The sequence below is a fragment of the Theropithecus gelada genome, chromosome 3 (genome assembly GCF_003255815.1).
Source record: "Theropithecus gelada isolate Dixy chromosome 3, Tgel_1.0, whole genome shotgun sequence".
Taxonomy (NCBI): Eukaryota; Metazoa; Chordata; class Mammalia; order Primates; family Cercopithecidae; genus Theropithecus; species Theropithecus gelada.
Genome location: NC_037670.1, coordinates 179,507,452 through 179,530,111, shown reverse-complemented (window position 1 = coordinate 179,530,111; position 22,660 = coordinate 179,507,452). Strand labels below are relative to the sequence as shown.

Sequence of the window (22,660 nt, the reverse complement as noted above, 5' to 3'; positions counted from 1 at the left end):
ATCAACTTCTTCCAAACTCCTGTGAATATTGATAATTGATCTTCTCTTATGAATTATGAATGTTCTTAATGGCATCTCAAATGGTAAATCCTTTCCAAAAGGCTTTCAATTTACCTTGCCCAGCTCCATCAGAGGACTCATCATCTATGGCAGCTATTGCCTTATGAAATGTATTTCTCAAATAATAAGACTTGAAAGTAGAAATGACTCCATGATCCATGGGTGGTAGAATGGATGTTGTGTCACCAGACATGAAAACAACATTCAGGCCAGGCATGGTGGCTCACACCTGTAATCCTAGTACTTTGGAAGGCCGAGGTGGGTGGATCACTCGAGGTCAGGAGTTCCAGACCAGCCTTGCCAACATGGTGAAACCCTGTCTCTACCAAAAATACAAAAAACTAGCCATACGTGGTGACACACACCTGTGATCCCAGCTACTCAGGAGGCTGAGGCAGGAGAATTGCTTGTAGCTGGGAGGCAGAGGTTGCAGTGAGCCAAGATCATGCCACGCCACTGCACTCCAGCCTGGGGGACAGAATGAGACTCCGTTTCAAAAACAAACAAACAAACAACAACATTCATCTCCTTGTACATCTCCAGTAGAGCTCTTGGATGACCAGGTGCATTGTCAGTAAGTAGTAATATTTTGGAAGGAATCATTTTCCTAAGAAGTAAGTCTTAACAGTGGGCTTAAAGTATTCAGCAAACCATACTGTACACGGATGTGCTGTCATCCAGGCTTTGTTAGTCCATTTATAGAGCACAGGCAGAGTAGGTTTAACATAATCCTTAAGAGCCCTAGGACGTTTGGATTGGTGTACTTGACTTCAACTTAAAGTCACCAGCTGCATTATCTCCCCACAAGAGAGTGAGCCTGACCTTTGAAGCTTTGAAGCCAGATATTGACTTCTCTCCAGCTGTGAAAGTCCTAGAAGGCATCTTCTTCCAATAGAAGGCTGCTTGGTCTACATTGAGAGTCTGTTGTTTAGTGGCACCATCTTGATTGCCGGTCTTCGCTAGATCTTCTGAAGAATTTGCTGTAGCTTCTCCATCAGCATTTGTTATTTCACCATGCACTTTTATGTTATGGAGACGGCTTCCTTCCCTAAACCTCATGAACCAACCTCTGCCAGCTTCAAACTCTTCTTTTGCAGCTTCCTTACCTCCCTCGGCCTTCACGGAATTGAAGAGAGTTAGGGCCTTGCTCAGGATTAGGCTGTGGCTGCAGGGAATGTTGTGGCTGGCTTGATCTTCTATCCAAAGGACTAAACCTCTCTCCACATCAGCAAGGAGCTTGTGTCACTTTCTTAGCAGTCGTGTGTTCACTGGCATAGCACTTTTAATTTCCTTCAAAAACTTTTCTTTTTATTCACAACTTGGCTAACTGGCACAAGAGGCCCAGCTTTCAGCCTATCTCAGCCTTCACCATGGCTTCCTCACTAAGCTTAATTGTTTCTAGCTTTTGATTGAAACTGAAAGATATGTGATTCTTCTTTTACTTGAACACTTACAGGCTGTGGTTGTGGTTGGGTTTCAAAACTTGTTGAAACCCAACAATGTTGTTGTGTCTCAGGGAACGGGGAGGCCCCAGGAGTGGGAGGGAGACCAGAAACGGCCAATCAGTGGAGCAATCAGAACACACACAACATTTATCTATTAAGTTCATCATCTTATATGGTGTCGTTCATGGCACCCCACAACAGTTTCAAGAATAACATCAAAGATCACAGATCACCATGAGAGATATCATAACAATGACAAAGTTTGAAATATTGTGAAAATTGCCAAAGCGTGACACAGGACAAGAAGTGAGCATGTGGTGTTGGGAAAATGGCGCTGATAGACTTGCTTGACACAGGGTTGCCACAAACCTTCAATTTGCAAAGATGCAGTCTCTGTGAAGCACGATAAAGGGGGGTACAAGAAAATGAGGTCTGACTGCCTCTGTGCGCTGTACGTGAAAACAAGCCTAATTCTCAAGAGACCTTGGCAGTGGCTGTTTGCTTTTGCAGCTGTTGAGTTTTTTTTTGTTTTTGAGTTTTGTCTTGTTTTTAAATAAAACTAAGGTGCTGGCACTCCTGTCTTGATAGTGTAGTCACTGCCTCTTCTCTACCTCCTTTTTCTGTACTCCCTAGACCCCTCTCTATCAGGCTACTGGAACCCACTCATGTCTTTGTACCAATTAGAGGAATTCTCCCTCTTTGGGCAGTCGCACCTCGGTGAGTGGGTGGTGCCTTTGTGCTTCCCAAGGTGGATGCTGCCCTATGCCAGGACACAAAGCTTAGCAAACAGAATCTAAGCTGGGTTTTAACTTGATCACCTCAGCAGGCTGCTCTGTGCAGTGAACAACCTGCTCAACTGTGCAGGGCAACCTATTTCTCCACGACCTTCTATCTCTATACTAGCAAATATGAAAATCCAAAATGGGCTTTGCAGACGCTGCCGCCGAGGAAAGTCCTGTACTACTAGCCATGGTCAACCCTACCATGTTCTTCGACATTGCCGTCGACGGCGAGCCTTTGGGCCGCGTCTCCTTCGAGCTGTTTGCAGACAAGATTCCAAAGACAGCAGAAAATTTTCGTGCTTTGAGCACTGGAGAGAAAGGATTTGGTTATAAGGGTTCCTGCTTTCACAGAATTATTCCAGGGTTTATGTGTCAGGGTGGTGACTTCACACGCCATAATGGCACTGGTGGCAAGTCCATCTATGGGGAGAAATTTGAAGATGAGAACTTCATCCTAAAGCATACAGGTCCTGGCATCTTGTCCATGGCAAATGCTGGACCCAACACAAATGGTTCCCAGTTTTTCATCTGCACTGCCAAGACTGAGTGGTTGGATGGCAAGCATGTGGTCTTTGGCAAAGTGAAAGAAGGCATGAATATTGTGGAGGCCATGGAGCACTTTGGGTCCAGGAATGGCAAGACCAGCAAGAAGATCACCATTACTGACTGTGGACAACTCGAATAAGTTTGACTTGTGTTTTATCTTAACCACCAGACCATTCCTTCTGTAGCTCAGGAGAGCACCCCTCCACCCCATTTGCTCGCAGTATCCTAGAATCTTTGTGCTCTTGCTGCAGTTCCCTTTGGGTTCCATGTTTTCCTTGTTCTCTCCCATGCCTAGCTGGATTGCAGAGTTAAGTTTATGATTATGAAATAAAAACTAAGTAACAACAACAACAACAAAAAAAGAAAATCCAAAATGTAGGTTAATGAACACTGTGAAAAACAAGGAAAAAACATCTCACTGCTTATGGTATTCCGTAGTGTGTGCACACTTTATATTTTTGAGTGGAGGGGGGTCATACAAGTCTGCACAAATATAGGACTTTCTCCTACTAAGTGAGTAGAAATGAAAATGTAAGTGTATTTGAGTTAGGCAAGTGTCATCCAGAATCAAGACCTTCCACGGGCAGCGGAGGGAGGCATTGGAAGAGCACTGAACTGTGTTAGCGTTTGCTTTTTACGCTATCAAGGAGATCACAAGAATGGTGCTAAAGTCAACATGTTCAAACAGTGTCACATCAGAACCCTGGGTGAGGGAAGGGTGTGTGGAATCACTCAAACGGCTTTAACACAGCAGCAGATGTAACACATACCAGGAAGACAAGGTACGTCATTTAACTCATTCTCAGCTTTACATTCTCAGTCCTCAAGAAAAATTTTCAGATGGGCCGTCTTGCCATTTCCTAATTGAACACTGAGTAGTTATAACAATGGGAGCCAGTCATTATCATAAAGGGAACAACTTGGGCGCGATGTCCAAAACATAATCTTTCCCCTCGAGTCTAGTCTAGGTTAGGCACATAGAGCAAGAAGTGGGAAAGAATAAGAATAGAAATATAAAGAGTCAGGACAAGGAGTCTTCTGTCAGGACAGGGGCTGGCCCTAGTGCCAGGAGGGCCAGGCTGTTGTCACCTTGTCGTGTTGTGCAGGGTTCCAGGTAGATCATGTATGGCCAGAGTGAGCTGGCCTTTGCTGTTGTAAGTTAACTGCGACATCTCATTGACCTAACTCTATGTGTCCAAGGTGAGTTGGAGGCACTCTGCTTCACACAGTCATGCAGGGATCAAGGGGATGTGCACTTCAGTGTGCTGACCACATCGTCTAACTGGAGGCATCCAGAGTTGTAAAGGCAGGAAAAAAAAAAAAGGACATGGAGAACCACATCCACTCTTAAGAGTCTTGGACCAAAGGGTGCTATTGGGTCACTGTTGCTCCCAGACCATTGGTCAGTACTAAGCTGATGTCCTCAACCTAATGACAAAGGAGGCTGGGAAACAGGCAGGTGCAGATGGAATGTCTGGGGAGCACACTCCATGCCACGGTCCTCTTCACCAAATACTTGTCCTTGAGTGCCCATGCCCGCATTTCCATAGTGGACTAGCTATTCCTTGGGATTAGTGTCGCCCTTGCCCTCTCAGTGACTCTCTCTAAAATGCAGTGACTTGGGGAGGGATAGATCTCAGCTCTGTGATTTTGGGTGGCTTGCTTACCCTCTCAATGCCTCCCTAGGACTGTCCTGTACTAGTCCCAGGGCTCACCTCATTGGATGTGTGAGTGGAGAGTGAGGTGACCTGTGAAGTGGCTGGCACAGCGCATCCCACTCCTGAGCACCTGGCAGATGCTCACGATTGTTGTTAATGGTGCCCCTTTGGTGGAGGCAAGCACATCACATCCCTGGTCTCTCAACACCCTGAGGCCGAGGCTTGGTGGAGCCCAGAAAGAGCCGAAGACAGAGGCCAGGCAAAGCCCCAGACAAGGGAGGCTCCTGCAGCTTTTCTCCACTGCAGATGTGCTCCGGGGGCCACTGAAGAAGCTGGGAAAGGGAGGGCTCCATCTTTAGCTTTTCCCCCAAATATTATAATCGAACATCTTCCTTTACTCTCTGCCAAAAACAACATGGTGCTTGATTTGGTGCAAAATTATATGTCCAGTCATTTTCAGTTTTATGTACCTGTATTTCACAGCCTCATACAAAGTTCTTTAGCTTCCACTTTGAGAAGTTCAGCTCTAGACCTTATGGGTCTGCTCTATGGGAACCAGATTCCCTTGCATGGGAAGTCCACCAAGCAAAAATAATAGCAGCAACAGTAACAGCTCCATGTTAATAGGTGGGTGAGTGCTCTCCATTTGCTCAGCACCTTACTGGGCACGTGCAACACAGAGCACCCGAGGGGATCCTGAGATGGTACGACCTGCAGTGGGCAGGGAGGATCCCAGCTGGCTCCTGCCTCCGTAAGAACAGTCACTGCCTTTGACCGGGCACTTATTCTGTGCTGGGCTTGTTACGTGTCTAAGTTCAACAGTCCTCCGAGGCAGATGAATTCCCCCATCTGGCACAGAGGAAACCAAGGCACAGCAGTTAAGGAGCAAGGGCAGGCTGTACGGCGTCTCCCTCTGGCCTGCTGGTTCCAGAGCCCTGAACGTGGCATCGGGCTGCTGCAGAGCCTCAGATCTCTAGGAGGGAGGAAGAGGGAGGCGGGACTTACATGGAACTGAAACAACCGAAGGATAGCACACACGAGTTCATTATTTGCTATGTCTGCAGTTAGAAAATCACGGCCAGCCCTGGCAGACGCTTACTGAGTGCTCACTGTATACCAGGTGGGATCCCAGTGCCCATGGTCACTCTTTCATGTGATTGTCACTGCAGGCTTTCAAGTTAATTCTATTATCTGCAGGTTTCAGACGAGGAAACCAAGGCCCAGAGAGGAAAAGGCGCAGCAGGCATGACACCAGTGCCATCGGTGTTTGCTTCACCCTTGAAGATTATGAGGCAAGTTCACATGCATTTCTTTGGTGCCAGGGGACAGTGTCTCCCTGGGGACATACACATACAATCTGGCCAGGCCTAAACCAAGTCAGGATTATGTTGTTGATGATGTAAACCAGCCAAGGTTACAGAGAGCAATGCCACACAGCAAATAAGAGCTCACACAGCCCCACACACGTTGGCCAGCCCAGAAAGCTTTCCTTCCCTGATCTCAGTCCTCTTCCCCGTAAAATGGTGTTAAGACCACTAGCCACCTGGTGGGGTGCATTAAGAGAGGGACTGAAGATAACCCACATACAATACTGAGTACTGGCTGTCCTGGGTTGAACAGTGTATCCCCAAATTCATGTCCTGGGAATATGTGAACAGGACCTTATTTGGAAATAGGACCATTCAGATGTGATCAGAGGAGGTCACATCGAATTAAGGGGGTCCCAAATCCAATATGACCGGTGTCCTTACAAGAAAAGGGAAATTTGGGTACAGACACAGGGCAGAAGGCCGTGTGATGGCAGAGACAGAGACTGGATTGAGGGGCTGCCAGCCAAGGTTTGTCAGCCTCCAGGAAGAGGCGAGAAGGGGCTCCCCTGCAGCCTTCAGAGAGAGCCCTGCTGACACCTCGATTTTGGCCTTCTAGCCTCCGGGACTCAGAGAATAGACTTTTGTCGTGTGAACCCCTTAGTGTGTGCTGCTGTTACAGCAGCCCTCAGAAATTCCTACACTGGGACCTAGTAAGAACTCAATCAATATTGGGTGTTATTATTTGAGACAGGAAGAGACATTACACCAATGCCTGGCAAACGTGACTTCCAGAACAAGAACTACAACGGAAGTGCTGGAGTGTGTACTAAGCTGGCTACAGCTAAAGGGCAGAGCACTGAAGGGATTAGGAGAAATGGGAACACAGGAGACACTTCCCTTCTAGGGTCTTTGTCCCGCTTTTCTTCCTGGGAATTTGAAAACCCATCATTTATCAATTGTGTGCTTACAGTAGTGAGTGTCTCTGCTTCTCACGCAGACAGAAATATGGCAGGGATGGACAATCCCAAGTCCTGGAAACCAGGGACAGTCGGTGGTGGGTGGATTCCTCCCAACCTTCCAAGCTCTCTGTGGAGGAAGGGATAGTGCTGCCAGCTGCCCCTCCCCTCGGGCTACCAGTTGCCTGGCCTGCCTGGGGGACTGTGTGTGTGTGTAGCCTCCTGCACCCCCCTCCCGCACCCCCCCCCCCAGGCCAGGGAGCCGGAAGGGCACAGACGGGCTTTGGAATGCAGGGCTGTGCAGCACACTTTAGTGGGAGTCAGGTTTTCTGCCTGAGGCAGAGGGAATTCTAACACACACTAGAGCAGAAAGACAGAAATTGCCTTTTAGACGGCTGCCATCAGCAATATTTAGCAGGCAGGCTCTGCAGAGCAGTTTAACCTTCTGTAACCTTACAGTTAAGTGCTGGCTCGCTGGCTGGCGCGCGCTCTCTCTCTCTCTCTCTCTCTCACACACACACACACACACACACACACACATTCTGCTGTGGTTCCACTTAATATTTTACCACAGTGGTTTTATTTCAAGGGGAACTCTACAGGCTGATGTTTCTTCTTCTACATGTGCACAACATTTTACATATATACACATGCACAAACTTGCATATTCATATCTTCCAGGAATAGACACTTAAAGAGGCAGGAACCTGAGAGCTTCTTGCTCATCAGAGCAATGCCAAATGTACAGTTGGAGCTCGGCAAATAATTAATAGTAATGAAAATTGACATTGCAAAAATTAAAGTGAGAGGGCTGATAGAAAGGAATTGGTTTGGTTGTCAAACCTGAAGCCTAAAGGGAAACAGATTGCTTTGGAGAATCTTTTAATTAATTTCTGAGTTTCCCTGTTTCTTCTCTGCTGCGTGAGCTGAGTTCCTTCCTCGGCCATCAGGATGCTCTACAGAAGGGGACAGGTTGGAGAGGGATGGATGGTGTTAGGGATACTCCCATCTTGGGAGCCTCTGGAATTCCCCAACCCCCAGCAAGGAGAGCTCAAGGTGGGGGTGACACAGCCCAAAGAGGGGTTCGTTTTGTAAATTTACTTTTATTACCGATGAATAAACCAAGAGGTCTAGCTCATTCATAGCTAAAATAAAAATGGATCTCTACAGTCTGACCAAGTTCAGCCACTGAGCTGCAGCATTAACTTGTATTCTAACAAGATTAAAATATATTTGTCCTGGGGATTAGCATACTTAAGTCCCCTTTTGCCTTTTTAGCGGTGGCAGGGCACTTTGATCTGCCTTGCGTGGCAAGAGCGCGGCTTGGGCCCAGCGATCCGACTGCCGAGTGTGAAATCAGCCTGATGTCATCCCATTCTTCAGCTTTTACATCTTTCCCCAGTTTAATTATATTTCCGCCACAAAGCTCCCGCGTCTCATTGCATATTCAAGTTTGACTAGGAAGCATTTAAAAAACAGCGTGGATGAAATACCCCTGTGGGGGGAAGGGACGGGGTGGGTTGGCGGGGGGCTGCAAATCTTCATGGAGCGAAAGCAGCGAGCCCCAACACCCTCATCGCCCCATAGATGGTCTCACCTGCGTGGAAATGTGTCCAACTTCCGCCTGCCCCGCCCGCGAGGCGCCCAACTCCTCCCCTCCGGTGGCGCCAGGCACAAAGGCCATTGTCACGCTGGGCGTTAGGTATGGGGGCTGTTTTGCCTTGTGACTCCAGCGGGTTTGTATGACATTCTTCCTCTGACGTGCTGGTTTTGTTTCCTTGGGGCTCTGAATCCACAGGGCGCGTTCCCGTCTCTACATATAAAAGATGTTTTTCTCCCGGTGATGAGTCACTGGTGGAATCACCTGCTCTGAGGCAGTATGCAGTCACGAAAATAAATTCTAAGGCCCACTGAGTTCCCAGGGGCGATGGGCCCGGCTGGTCTTTGATCACCTTTAAAAGAATCAGAACATTTAACTGTCCATCCAGACCTGATGTTCTGGCCTTCGTTCAGAAAGGCGGACCCATCATGGGAATAGGCCTAGAGTGGCCCTGGAGTTGCACCTGCTAAAGCTACCTCACCTCGAAGGCCACCAGAAGCCTCTTCCTTTATAGCTTAGTGGGTGGGGCAGGGGAGACACCATGACAGGGAGTTACAGGTACAAATTGATGACCAGTCCTGGTCCTGCTAGCTGTAGTGGCCACTGCCATCCAAGGGCACTAGTATTTGGGACAGGAAGTGAGCCACCTGTAGAGGTGGTGGGGCTTTGACCTTCACCCCAGCTCCTGGCCACAGATTCCATTCACACCTGATGAGAGACCAGAGCATCCTGCCTGGGGCTCCTCGAGTCAGGGACCCTAGGACATTACTTCCACATACAAGCCAGGCAGCACAGAAATGCAGATTGGCTGCTCCAGCGGATGACGGCAGGTTGATGCTGGGAAATGCTCTCTGCAGACAGCCCCTTTCTTCTGGGAGTTTCCAGTGTTTTCACTTTTTCAGAGGGAGGACTTGCAGGTAGAGGGACGGACCATGGATGGCTGAGTGATGCGCATACTCTGCCACTTGAGGGAAAGGAGAAGATGGCTCTGCTGGGTCCTTCAAAAGGTTCAGATTTGTGACTGTTTTTGTTTTGAATAATCACTTCTGTTAAAGTTGGAGGTTAGCAATACACTGGTTCTTAAATTGAATGATATAATTATAAAATTATCTCCATGTAATTAACTCAGGATTATGTTTCATTCTATTTAGCATGTAATCAAAGCCTGTTATGCTTTTAGCTATAGGAACAGCAATTAACTTAAAAGGGTTACTGAGACTCTTTGCTTTTTAGACAAAATAGATCATCCCACCATTAGGATGCCCACTCGTTCTTGGAGGAAGAGCTGGGATGGGGTGGCACGGTGCGTGGGGCGTGCACTGACCGACACACAGGCAAGGCTGGCTTTGCCTGTTGCCCTCTTGCCTGGTTTGGTGCCTGGCGACGGGAAACACTCCTGTCTGTGCTTTGAGTCCAATCCTCATTGTGATGGGCTCCTGCTTAGTGTGGCCATTATCACTTGCAATGGAAAAGAGAGTGGTGTGTAAAGTACTGGGTGTCTATAGAAACCCACGGCAGAACACCTATGCTTTTGGGGGGGTCAAGACAAGTGTGGAGAAAAAAATCTTGAAATAAAGATTTTGCCGTCTGAGCCCTGCAACAAACAAGCACTCACACAGCAGTTTCCAACAAGCAGGAAAGTTCTGTTCCTGGAAGGGCTGGCCAGCATCCTGGGCCTCATGGACAGAATCCTGTCCCGCTCTCCCGCACCTCCTGCCTCTGTCCAACTTTTTTCTCACTGTGTGGACACTGCCTCTTGAGTGCATTACATCCTTTCCCCTACTCCTAAGTAGCTACATGGATGCCTCATGGGTTGGGCGAAACAAGGAGGTGTAAGGGTTCTACTGAAAATAGTACCTGGGCTGTGGAGGGTGCCACTGCTGGGGGGTGCAGAGGCTCACCTTGGGAGAGTTTCGCTTCCCTATTCCCTCTCTGTTCTATGCCAGGTGCTGTGTGTTCCTCACCTCCCAAAACAATGTCACCAGAAACTCATTAGGTAGATGAACTTTCTGAGTAAGAGGAGAATGGCTGGACTCTGGAGGAGTTAGCGAACAGTCAAGCTGTGATTTGAACACAGGGCTGTCTCATTTCAAAATTCTATGCTTTTCACCGAACCACACTTCTTTCAGTGCTAAGTGATGCTGTAGAAGTATTTGCATGAAAAACATGGAACCCAAACTGTCCTAAGCCAGTGTGCATTGCAAACTCCTGGACATCTGAAGAGCTCAACCTAAAGCTTTCTTTGCAGGCAGACTATAGTCTTTCCACCATTCATTTGGGTGACTGGGAGTTTCTCAACTTTCACGAGCATTGGAAGGCATGATGAGGCTGACCCAGGCAGCCTCTATGTTATAATGGACATGACTTACTGGGGAGCCTTACTTGCAGCCACATAGTAAGAGCTTTGTATGAGGCACTTAGATCAGTCACAGTTATAGAGGCAGAATGTGGAGTGGTGGGTGGCAGGGGCTAGGTGGGGGGTGGGGAGGTTGTGTTCATGGGTGCAGAGCTTCAGTTTTACAATATAAAACGAGTTCTGGAAATGCATGGTGGCGATGTTGCATTAAATAAACTGGGTTTATTTAATGCCACCGACGTGTACACTTAAAATGGCTAAGATCAAATTTTGTCATGTGTATTTTACAACAACAACAAAAAAAAGGGAGAAAATATGCTAATAATACTCGCCTTGGCGAGCGTAGAATTCTGCAAACGGCTGGTGATTCTGCCATTTCCCTGACTGCCTGAATCTAAAGAAATACTGGTTTTCAGAATTTACATGTTGTTGTTGCTGTTGGAGTAGGAGAATAAAACCCTCTCAGAAAAACCTCGGCACAAAGTTTTGGTGTAAAGGAAAAACTCAGATGCAACATCCCATGGCCACTGAATGAAACGGAGCGCGGGGGCCAGGGACGTCCTGGGCAGGCTGGGCGGACGCGGCCAGGCTGCCGCGGGGAGGGGCACCGACGGGAACGGGCAGCAGCTCCTCGCAGCGCGCTTGGCAGCGGAGCCTGTGATTACCCATCCAGAGAGGGAAGAAAAGAGAAGGAAAGAAAGGAAAGTTAGTGGAGGGGGTAGAGGCTAGGGAAAGGAGGGGGGCACACCACGACGACAGAGCCTGCCAGTCCCCTTCCAGACAAAGGAATTGGCGGGAGGGGAGAACCCCGAATGCGCTGGCTGAAAGGAGGGAGGCAGCTCCTTCCGCGGAGGCAGCGCTCGCCCGGACCGCGAGGCCAAGTTTCACATCTCGACAGATGGGGTCGAGCGACTGGCCGCCCCGTTCCTTCCAGACGGTTGGTGCCAACAGTGATCTTCACCATTCCTCGTCCCCACAGAGGACCCTCGGCTGGGACAGGGTCCTTCCCGCCTGCGTCTCCCACCCAACCCCTCTGCGGCGGAGAAAGCCCCTCAGGGCTACCGGGTCCCGGCTCTTCTTCCCTCCTGGGTCTCCGTGGAGGCTGGGGGTGGGGCCTCTCTGGGACGCCTTCCAGGCTGAGCGGGTGAAAAGCCGGCCCAGGAGGCAGATCTCGGCGACTCTTTGTTTCTGCTTCGGGCATTGCGCCGGGCTCAGCCCTGGAGGGGCGGAACAGTCAACGGGGCGGGGCCCCGGCTCAGGACCCGGAGTTCCTCCTCCTAGAAAGCCGGGTCGGGCGTCCCCTGGGGACACAGAGGGCCCCAAGGGTCTGGAGAAAGCCCTACCCTCGGCCTGGAAGAGTTGCCCAGGCCTTGCACAGGCCTGGGGCTGGGGCTGGGGCCGGGGCTGGAGAAGGGCAGCGGGCCTGGGCCGCGCCTGGTCTCCGGGACTTCGGAGTCGTTCCGGGGAACCCCACCCCTCAAAGTGGGACTCCTCGAGTCTCTCTGAGGAAACTGGGCCTGGACTGAAGAGCTGGCCGGCTGCTAGCACGAGGCCACTAACAACAGCAGTAATAATAACCGTCATCGCCAGCCTTTCCAGCGAGAGCCCAGAGCGCGGGCGCACCACGCTTGATTAAATCACATAATTAGGAGCCGCTTTAATGAATATTATTACATTTCAGGCGGTTTCAAGAATGGCCTTTTATTTTCTCTGGGCAGGCAGCATAAATATCATGAAGTGTTTGAGATTATTAATAAAAACATGAATGGTCTACTTGGGGTTCGCGCCGCGCGGCAGTGAGGCCATCGGCATCGCTCACCAATCAGTGCAACGGAGCTGCCCGCGCGCGGGGCCTGCCCGCCCCAGGGTCCGGGGGACCCCACTCTCCGTCGCGCCGGCGGCTTCCCTTCCCCATCACCCACGTCCGCTCCCTATCCGGAGGCCTGGGGAGGGCCTAGCTCTCCGCCGAATGGGGCCGCGATGCCTGGAAGAGGGATCCCCGCCCGGAGGCCCGGCGCCGGGCTGTAGTGGCGCGTCAGGAAGGGGGGACCCGTCTCCCTGGAGGCTGATTTCTGCCTCGCCCGGCGAATCCCCGCTTTCGGAATTGCACCTTGGCCCTTTGTCGTCAGTCGCTATTAACCTCCCAGCGCGCGGCGGCTCCGCCTGGCAGGCTGCAGTTTTCGGCGGAGCCGGGACCCTCCCGGGGGCGCTTGGGAAGCCGCCGAGGCGAGCGGAGACCGCAGAGGGCGGATATTAAACCAGCGGGAGACAGAACGACTTCTAGCAGAGCCCCAGCGAACAAACGCTGCCTCCCGGCCGGCCCCGCAGCGGCGGGCGTATTTGCATATAGAGTGTCTGGGCGTGTGTTGCGCGCACTGGACGCCCGGGCACACCTGTGTCCAGCGGCGTAGGAGCCCCCATCGATGTGACGTTTTCACTCTAGGAAAACAGAAACGCTGGCGCCCTCTTGGTGGTCAGGCTGGGGTCACCCGCAGGGCTGTTTCCCTCGCTCCTTAGGAGAAAGGCAGGGCGGGTCCGCATTGCCGCCGTCGGCGGGTGTGGACCCTGGGATTCTGACTCCAGCCCCCACTCATCCAGCCCCGTTGGCAGAGCTGGGTGCAGCGGGGAAGGAAGGCTCTGAGCGCCAAGGAGCCGCGCCAGGCCCTCTCTGTCCCGCACTCTCTCGGGGGCGCCTGCTCGGGCAGGCCTGCGGGGCGGCGGGTCCTCTGAGGCCAGGACTCCCAGGCCCTCTCGGAGTCTCTGCCCTGCTATGGAGCAGTGTGGAGTGAGCTCCGCCTGGGCCCGGCGGGGACGCAGCTAGGCCTCGGGCGTGGGGGTCGTTCAGTTCGAAGGAGCAAGGTCTTTCTTTATAAATGAACTTTCCTCTTCTGCACACTTAGGGAACCCTCCTCCTGGGGGGCAACAGTCTGGCCGGAGGCCCAGTCGTGGGGCGGTGTCTGCAGTCGGGGTCCAGATCCACGGCACGCAGAGTCCGGGAGGCCCGGGAGTAACCAGCTGGCAAAGGACTTGGGAAAGGCACACCGTCTTCCCCGCAGGCCTGACTCCGGTCTCCGTGGCCAAAGCAGGCGGGTGGCACAGCCGCGGCTCTCCATGAGGGAGCAGTTTAGATTATATGCTGTTGGATTAAAATGTAATAAACATAGGAGTAAAAAAAAAAAACAAAAACAAAAAAACAAAAAACTCGGCGTTTCAAGGGTCTGAGGGCTCATCCAGTTCCAAAGAGAAAGAACACTCTCCATGCCACTGTAAGCCTAGTGTCTGCTTGAACGCCTCTGAGGACGGGGAACTCATTACCTGACAAAGCTGTGCCTTGCCCCTTTTCGGTGTTATAATTTGAAAACAGATTTTTAAAAAATGATCGCTTCATGTTACCGTATTTTTATTAAAATAAGAGAGAGGCCAATACGGCAATAGAAGTTGTGCCAGTATTTTTTGTTTGGTTTTTAAACTACAAACTTTCTGAACTGTTCAGAAGTCGGGGGTCGTGGGGAATGCGTGGTCTTGCCCCATCAGTGATGACCCTGGGGCGCAGCTCGGGCCCAGGCAACGAGAACTCGGGAGTCTCCGCGGTGAGATCCCAGCTCTCTCTTTCCAGGGATCTGAAAATCCCGAGGGGCCGCCCCCAGACCGCTTCCCGGCAGGGCAGAGGCCCAGCCCAGAGGCCCCGCTTCCGCCTGGGAACGCCAACGGCCCAGCTGCCTGGGGAAACAGAAAACGCCTGAAAAGTCGCCTTCCGTAACAGAAGATCCTCGTCAGTCTCTGAGTTTCTTTTACAGGGAGAAGAAGAAAAAAAAAATTTTTTTAACCATGAAAGTTTGGAAATACAGCAATTCAACGCGTAGATCACTGGTTCAAAGATCCCTAACACTTCCTGGTGAGGGGACTCCACAGGCGAAGCTGCTCCTCCCCCAGGCCTGCTTAGGAAGTTGTACACAGTCTTTTGTTTTGGGGGGAAACAACAAAAGGTAAACAAAAAAGACACTTTGAAAAGGAAACTCTCTTTGTGTCAGTGGAGTAAAAATTCCTGTCCCCAGGGGGAAGCACCTCGGCCCAGCGGGGGTGGCAGGGCCAGTGAGCAGCCAGCCGGAGGGAGACCTGTTGAACTTTGTAAAATTTAAAAAAATGTAGTCACTGGAATAGCACCGTAGTTTTGAACACTTCCTCGTGGTAACAAAATGTGTACTTAAATTATTTTGGTTATTCTGTGCTCATATGTGACATATCCAAACTGTCTCATTTAAAAAAAAATTATAATCACCTCTCGCTACAAAGGTAGGCACCTGGCACCTGCTCTGAGGTGGGGCGAAGGCCATGAGTGCCTGAGTACGGGGGAGGATGCCTAGGCACTTCCTCTGCACTCAGACATGCTTCGAAAACTCATCATTCCACCTGGGACCTTCAGTATTTTATAATAAAGAGGTTTTGTTTTATTTAATGTAACCTTCAAGAATTTAAACACACAAAAATGCGGGGGGGGTGTTCACAATTTTGATAACCACAGTTGTAAATAGAAACATTCATTCATTTCTCATAAGATTATAAATATTTGATACTGGAACTGTAAAATGCACATGTTTTATAAACTAGAACAACAAAAGAAAACAAAAACAGAAACCAACTTTGCTTTCTGCTAAAAAGGCATGTCATTTCATTGAGTTTCCTAAGCAGCAGATGGTTATTCACAGACTTTTAAATTACAACTTTTGTTTTTATACTTTCCTTTTTAAAAAGGTTTACGCTATTATGTACAAAGTAAAACTATTACTGCAATGAAATAAAGAGGTTTAAGGCAAAGAGAGAAGTTCACCCTCAGTCCTCAGGGAGACCACTGGGACTCCCAGCTCAGCAATGGGCACACCCCCTGTGCTGTCCCAGCCACAGATGGACAGTTGGACTGGTCTTTCCCCATACACTAAACAGAAGACAGTGTGGAGTTATATATAATGTGTTTGTTTATATATATATAGGTACTTGGTGGGAAATATATGGAATATATTTAATTTACACTGTACCACACCTTCAAAAATAAAATGTATATTTTAGAAAACAAGAAAAGACAAAAAGTGATAAGAAATGATTATTTACACATTTTCTTCCTTCCTCTAGATCCTGGAGGATTCTGAGTTCTTTTGAAAGACAAGATAGCCACGTTCCAGAACTGTAGACTCAAACACGCCTGGTGTGTGTGTGTGTTCACATGCGTACAGACATATGTGTAAACACACATATTTATCTTGGAAGAATGTTCTCTATAGCAGAAGCAGCCACTCCAAGAAAAAAATAAAGGAAAAAATGAAAAAAAAAAAAAAAAAAAAAAGCAGGGAAGAAAAGAAAAAGGAAAGGAAGATGATGCCATCTCCCTCTACACAGCCTTCTGCGTGCCCAGAAACAGCGAGCCATGGCCTCATTTCTGGGACCCTGGCTGGCACCCAGGGTGGCTGATGGAGCCACGGGAAATTCCTGGGGCCAAGCCAAAAGGAGGGTCGCCCCACCGCCCGTGGGCTTTAGGCCACATGCCCCAGGCCTTTAGCCCCAGAACGTCGAAGCGCTTCTGCATGGAGGCAGTGCCCAGGGCATGAGGGTTAGGCCTGCGGCAGGGCTGCAGCAGGACTGGGGACAGCGACACAGATCACAGACATAGACGATGTACGCACATGGTTGGGCCTTGGTGAGGAGGAGGAGGAGAAAAGAGGAGAAGGAGGAAGGAATGAGGAGGAGGGAGGAGGAGGAGGAGAAGAAGAAGAAAAAGAAGAAGAAAGGAGGAGCAAGAGGAAAGAGGAGGAAAGAGGAGGAAGGAGGAGGAGAAAGGAGGAGGAGGAGAAGGAGGAGAGGGAGTTAGACGGCAGGAGGGTGAGGAGAGGGAGCTGGGTGAGGCTGTGGGCCTGGGCGGCTGCTGGTGAGCATGGAGCTGACTTCCCAGGGCAGGTCTGGGATACGCTCGGCTGCTTCCCAGGGCCAAATCCCAGAACTGGCCCAAGGACCCTGGAAGTCCCCTCCCCCCCACCAGGTCCCCTAAGCTCCCCAAGGTCTTGAAGTGGCTGGCCCAGGCTTAAGGTGTGGGCCCCTCCTGGTGTCCTCACCAAGCCAACACAAACAAAGTGGCAGAAGTCATAGACCAAATAGGAGCTATTTATTCGGTTCACAGTTGTGTGAAATGCAGCAATAAAAAATCTTTGGACTTCAGCAAGTTGTTTTAATTTTTTCTTCTTTTGAAATAATAAAAAAGTGTCCAATGTCATATAATGTAGCTTAGGGGATTAAAAAAAGATGAAACCCTAAGCAGCCCCCTTCGCAAAAAAAGAAAAAAAACCCATAAAATTAGCATAATCTCATAAACACAAAAAACAAAAATATTTTATAGTCAGATATTTTGGATTTTATACCACTTGTAAATTATATATACATACAATATTGCAGAACCTTAGCTAATACACGATATTTTCACTATTAATGCTGGTATAATCTTTATACACTGGCCCTTTATGATTTTAAATTATTGCATTGTTTAGCGCGGACTGAGACCTGGCCTCCATGACCCCCCGCCTTACTCGCTGTCCGACTTGCCCTCCTTGGCTGTGGTGGAGTGGTTGTACAAGCCCTGTGCCATGAGGTGCACGGCCAGCGTGTTCTTGTTGCCCGTGGCCTTCTTGATCTTGGCGCGCTTGTTCTGGAACCAAATCTTGATCTGTGACTCGTTGAGGCTGAGCTCCTGCGCCAGGCTCTGGCGCCGCTGCTCTGTCAGGTACCTATTGGTCTGGAACTCGGCCTTGAGCCTCTGCAGCTGCTCCGCGGTAAAGGCCGTGCGCGGCCGCTTGTCCTCTTTGTTCGGGTTCTTCTTCTTTGGTTTTCGAGACCTGGGACCTGGGTAGATGTGGTGGACAGAAAGAAGTCAGGTTACCCAGACGTGTGCCACCCAGTAAGCACCGGGTAAGGATTCTGGGACCCCAAGAGAGGAAGTGACTTGTGCAAGGCCACTGGAGGCTGAATGGCCAGATGTGGGGCTGGACTTCGGACTGGGCATCGGCTCAGCGTGGACCTCCACCACTTGGTGAGGGAGGACGGGGTGTGATGTAAATGGGGCTATGGGGCAGTCCTAGTCGACAGGCTGACCACAGACGACAAACGAGGGACCTCTAGATAAAAGTAAAACTCCTGGATGTAAGCAAAACTCCCTGAACTCTCTGGCCTGGTTTTTCCTAGCCCTTTCTGAGGCTCTGTTCGAGAACAGGGATGGGGGTAGGTGCTGGGAGAGAGGGTTGGAGAGAAGCCTGGGAAAGGCTGCAGGGTGGTCACAGAAGCAGGAGGCACCCTGAGAGTTGTGATGGGGACCCTCATGGGGATACCCCACAGGGTGCCAGGGACTGTGGGAATCAAGGGCAGGTGGGCCCTGAGGACAGGAGGGGCCCAGAGTGTCTGCCTCCACCCAAGCTCCTCTGTGACTCCCAGCCAAGGGCTCTGTGGGCCCAAGTTCATTCTTATAAGGAAGAGTGGGTGCATGCACTTCCCTCCTGGGTCGGGAGGGGCACCGAGCTACTGGTGAGTCCTTCATCACCCACTGGAAATCTCCCAGGTTTCCTGTCCAGGAGAGACCTGGCTCTGCAAGCGTGTTGACTGCACCTCCCTTTCCCCAGACATGGGACTTCTTCACTGGGGACAACAGGGTGGCCCAGCTGACCTTGGCCAGGTCCACACTTCTGACCCTCCCCACTGTGCCTCCCTACTGGGATTCAGGCTTCTGAAGCTGCCCTGGCCTCCTCCCTATGGACCTACCCCAGGTTTTGGGAAGGGTCGCTCTAAGGCGACCTTTCCGTGGGGAAAGGGCAGAGGGAGGAGAGCAGAAGGAGGGAAGTGTAATCAGTTTCTTTTTGGTGTTAAGAGGCTCAACCCCCTGGTGTTCCCTGTGGGGGAAGAAGGGAGCAAGGCCATGGGCAGGGAGTGGTGACCTCGGCTCTGGGTTTCAATTTGTGCGGTATACGAATGGGCTTTAGGGAGCATCTGGCCCCAGCTTCATCACAGGTCCCTGCAGCTGGAGAAGGCCGGGGCCCCCCACCCTTCAGGGCCAGAGAGCTGCCGGGCACCCTGAAGAGAAGAGGAATGTGGATCTCATTGGAGGCCCTGGGACTGCACCCTGCCCAGGTCAGGAGAGTCAACTAGGGTGTGGGGCTGTGCCCAGCAAGAGGTGGGAGACCAACTGGAGGCTCAGGGTGAACACCAAGCACTCTCTCACGGCTCACTGAGCCTTGTGCTCTCTCCAGGAGCCGGGCCTGGGGAAAGAGGATCTGTGGGCACCACCAGGAGGGCACCAAGGGTAGCTTTTAAAGCAACCCACAGGCAGGCTGACCACCCATGAGAGCACCCACCCTAGTGCACACACACACTCAGTGAGAGTCTTGCTGTAAGCCCACGGCTCCACGCCAGTGGGCCTGGCTTTGGTGGGGGTAGGTGCAGATTTGGGGATGGAGTTGGCTCTCCGGAATGGTGTTGGGGGATGGGGCACAAGGCTCCAGGAGCGGCTTCAGCCTCCTGCTCCCCGAGCCCGCCTCTGTCTGGGTCTCCAACCACTCCCTTCCCCAGAGAAGTGTGTGCCCTACCCCCAAACTCTTCCGGTCCTGGAGCTCTTGTTAATGCACCCATGAATCAACCCTCAAAAAGACACCATTTTATAGAAAGAAATTTCCCTAAAATAAACATTTTTAGTTCCCTTTTTTTTGTTGTTGGTTTTCTTTCAAAAGACAAATACTTAGGAGTCTCAGAAACAGAATCAAACCTCCCCAAGAAAACTCTCTCTGCCCTTTCTTTCGGAGAAGCCAAAGAACAGAAACATTATCTTGCAGGGATATTTTAAAGCCCATGAAGATAGGCGACTTGGACTGGGCTGGGCCAGGCTGGGCCAGGCGGTGCTGCCCAGCTCCTGGGCCGTTGGGGGCTGGCTCGGCGAACTCCGGCGCCTCACAAAGCCCGGCCGAGGCTCCTCGCCCGGCATTGTGAGCCTGTATGTTAATTAAATATTAACAAAGGAGGAAGACGAGAACAATGGAGCAAATTTCAGATCTAGCTGGAGAAATCTGAATTTCATCAGAAATATGCACGCATATTTCTGCGGGATGGCGGCCGAAGGGCTGGCTCACTCCTGCCATGATCTGGACCAATGACCCCCGCAAAATAGTTGAGGGTTTGGGGGCAGCGGGGATCCGCTGCCAGCTTGGGGTCAAACAGCCCACTCCAATGGCGGTTCCCAGCCGCAGACCCGCATGGAATGCAGTTGATGATTTCTACAAGGACATGGACTTAGTTTTTTAAAATCCCAGATCTATGAAAAAACACAGCCAGCATCTCTGCACGGCCTCTTTCCTATCAGCAGCCCCCAGGAAACCTGGAGAGAAGGTCCTTCCTATTTGGGGATGGCAGGTGCAGGGAAGGAGGGCTGCCTCCCTTGTCCTCGCTCTGTGCAGGAAGGGGGCTGAGCCCCACCACTGGGGGCTGGCGTTGGCAAATAAAGTGGAGCCAAGGGAAAAGGGCGCCTTTATTTTCCTCCTTCCCTGTGTGCGTCCTCCTGCGTCCCACCGGTCAGTGCAGGCCCGAGGGGCAGAAGGCAGAGCAGCAAAGGGCCTCGCCTTTTCTTCCCCGAGCACAGCCGGGATAACCGAACGGTAGGACGAGTCTGGGGTGGGCTGGGGCATGCATCCCGGCCTGGCCTGAGTTGAAAGATCGCAGGGAAGGGGTTGAGAGTGTGCACTTCCGGGCCCATCTCCCAGCCACCCCGTTCCCACCAAAAAAACTACAGTGGGGGAGACATGGGTTACGGGCTGGGAACAGATGCCCTAAGGCGGGGTGGAAGAGAGAGACGGGAGACAGAGAGAGAGTAAGGAGAGAGACAGAGAAAGAAAGGAGGTGCCTTCTACGGTGCTAAGAAGTCTGTGCTCCCTAGCGAATCAGTCCTGCCGCTGGACGCCTGGCCCCTGCCCCGGCAGGCGTCAGCTTCACACAATGTCGCGTGAGTCTTTGTGCGTGTGTGCGGGGGAGGTTCGAGATGTTTTCCTCCCGGTAAGTTCCCGCGCCAGCACCGCCCCCCAGCTCCGCGGACCTCCCCACGGCGAGCTGGGACGCGTGGTCCCCGCAGGCTCACCTGAAGAAGGCCGGTCCGAGTAGCGCGTACAGTAGACCCACGCCGGCCAGAGCATGGGCTGCGCGCCCAGGTTGGCGCCGGCTTGCGAGCTGTCCGAGTCCGAGCTCACCGACAGGTCGCCGCCGCCCAAGCCGCGGGCCTTGAGCGCCCCGTCCAGGGGGCCGCCGGGGTCGCTGCCTTTCTTGGCGCCACCATGCAGCGAGAGCGTCTTGGAGCCGCCTTCCCCGTCACCCGGAGAGTCGCTGCCGGCGGCTGGGAGCGGCCCGCCCGAGCCGGGCGCGCACGGCGGGTTCTGCCGGGGCTCTTGGGAGCCGGACCCCAAGAGCTGCTCCGAGCCGCCGGCGCCGCCGCCTCCCTCTGCACCGCTCGCGCCGCCTTCGCCGCCGGCTCCGCCGCCCCTTCCTCCTCCCGCACCCGCACAGCAGGTCCCCGCGTCCTTTCGCCGGCCGAACTCGGGCCGCAGGATGTTGTCGATGAAGAAGTTGGTGATGCGGTGCGGGTGCTGGTGGTTGCCGGGCGCCTGCAGGACCGCGGGCAGCATCAGAGCCCGCCGGCGCCCGGTGTCCGCTTCGCCCGGGCTGCTACCGCCGCCGCTGCCGCCCGAGCCGCCGCCGGGGCTGGATTCCGGCTGCCGCTGTCCCTCCACCGCCGCCGCCGCTTCGCCGGGCTTGGGGTCATTCTCCTCCATGCTGTTCACAGTAAATCCCAGACTGGTTCTCCGGGGACGCCCTTCCAAATCAGCCTTCGGCCCTCCCGCGGTGCACACGCAGACCCCCGCGCCCCCACCCCGCCGAGTCTTCCGAGGGCTTGCGCGGCGGCCGCGGCCAGGGCTGGGGTCCTACAAGTCGCCGGCCGCGCTCGGCGGGGAGCCACGTTTGAATCCACGAACTGGGTTAGAAACACCAAGAGCCGCGCGGTTCGCCCAGACGCCGGGAGATTCAACAGAGCCAAGTCCTCGACTTCGCCGCGCGGCCAGGCTCTAGACAGTCGCAGTGGTCCGGCGGGGACGCGGGCCGCCTCCCGGGCTCAGCGCTCCTCTCCGCGTCCGGCCGCCTCGGGCTCCGGCGCCGCCGCCTGGGCCGCCCGGGGCGAGAGCTGCGCGCATGCAGGCAGCGCACTCTCCGGCGCTCACGCCCGCCCGGGCCGGCTCCGGCCGCCGCCGCCGCCCGGCCGTCCCCGCCCGCGCGCCCCAGCCGGCCCTCGAGGGTGCGGGGCGCCCGCGGTCAGCGCGCCCGCCACCTCCCGCACGCACATGGAGGCCCCCTCCGCGCGGCCGCCGCCCCGCTGCGGGCCGGGGCGCCCCACCGGCGTGCGGCCGCGCCCCCGCCGAGCCCCGCGGAGCTCCGCAGCCCGAGACGCATGAGTGAGAGACGCGAGGCCAGGGCCGGGCCGGGCCGGGCTGGGCCGCCCGCGCTCCCCGGCCGTCCGCCGCCCTCGCCGCCTCGGCCTCCGCGCGGGCTCGGAAATTTCCAGGCCACTCGGCGCAACCTGAGACACTTTCACTCTGGATTTTTGTTCTTATTTTTAACAGAGCCCCCTCGAGTGACGTCGCAGGCCGGTCTCCTGGACACGTGCCTCGGGCCAATGGCCGCGGCGCCGCGCGCCCACGTGACGCTCCGGCCGCCGCTGGGTGACAGGAGCCGCCCGCCGCCCCTCCCCCCCTTAAAGCGGCCGCGTCCCCCGCTCCGGGTGCGGGAGCCCGGTAACCCGGAGAGACCCCCGACCGCGTCTCCTGCACTCGCCCGCGCTTTCCCTGTCGCTTCGCGGTTCAGGGATCTGAGTCACCCCGCGACAGCCCCG

The 22,660-nt window shown here is 53.0% G+C and overlaps 2 protein-coding genes and 1 pseudogene across 3 annotated transcripts in view; 2 read left to right on the top strand and 1 right to left on the bottom strand.

Annotated features, from left to right (window-relative positions):
• CNPY1 (canopy FGF signaling regulator 1) overlaps positions 1-5,783 on the top strand; it is a 104,971-nt gene extending 99,188 nt beyond the window's left edge. The window contains exon 5 of the mRNA XM_025379469.1: positions 5,689-5,783. The gene's annotated coding sequence lies outside the window, so the exon portion shown is untranslated. The remainder of the gene's footprint in view (positions 1-5,688) is intronic.
• Positions 2,436-3,200, top strand: LOC112620696 (annotated as a pseudogene). Its single transcript, XR_003118572.1, has one exon. The product of XR_003118572.1 is annotated as a peptidyl-prolyl cis-trans isomerase A pseudogene (transcript).
• A 9,353-nt stretch (positions 5,784-15,136) lies between the features above and the next one.
• On the bottom strand, positions 15,137-21,797 carry EN2 (engrailed homeobox 2). Its single transcript, XM_025379465.1, has 2 exons — positions 20,861-21,797; positions 15,137-17,595 (listed from the first exon to the last, which is right to left on the bottom strand). The coding sequence occupies exons 1-2, from the start codon at positions 21,546-21,548 to the stop codon at positions 17,279-17,281; spliced, it is 1,005 nt and encodes a 334-aa protein (XP_025235250.1). The 5' UTR covers positions 21,549-21,797; the 3' UTR covers positions 15,137-17,278.
• Positions 21,798-22,660: the final 863 nt, after the last annotated feature.

What these genes read in the sequence shown, in the direction of transcription:
- EN2 (XM_025379465.1), bottom strand. Translation starts at nt 21,548, where the DNA reads ATGGAGGAGAATGACCCCAAGCCCGGCGAAGCGGCGGCGGCGGTGGAG. An exon ending in CTCGGACCGGCCTTCTTCAG is followed by an intron (nt 17,596 to 20,860) that starts GTGAGCCTGCGG and finishes ACATCTACCCAG; the next exon opens with GTCCCAGGTCTCGAAAACCA.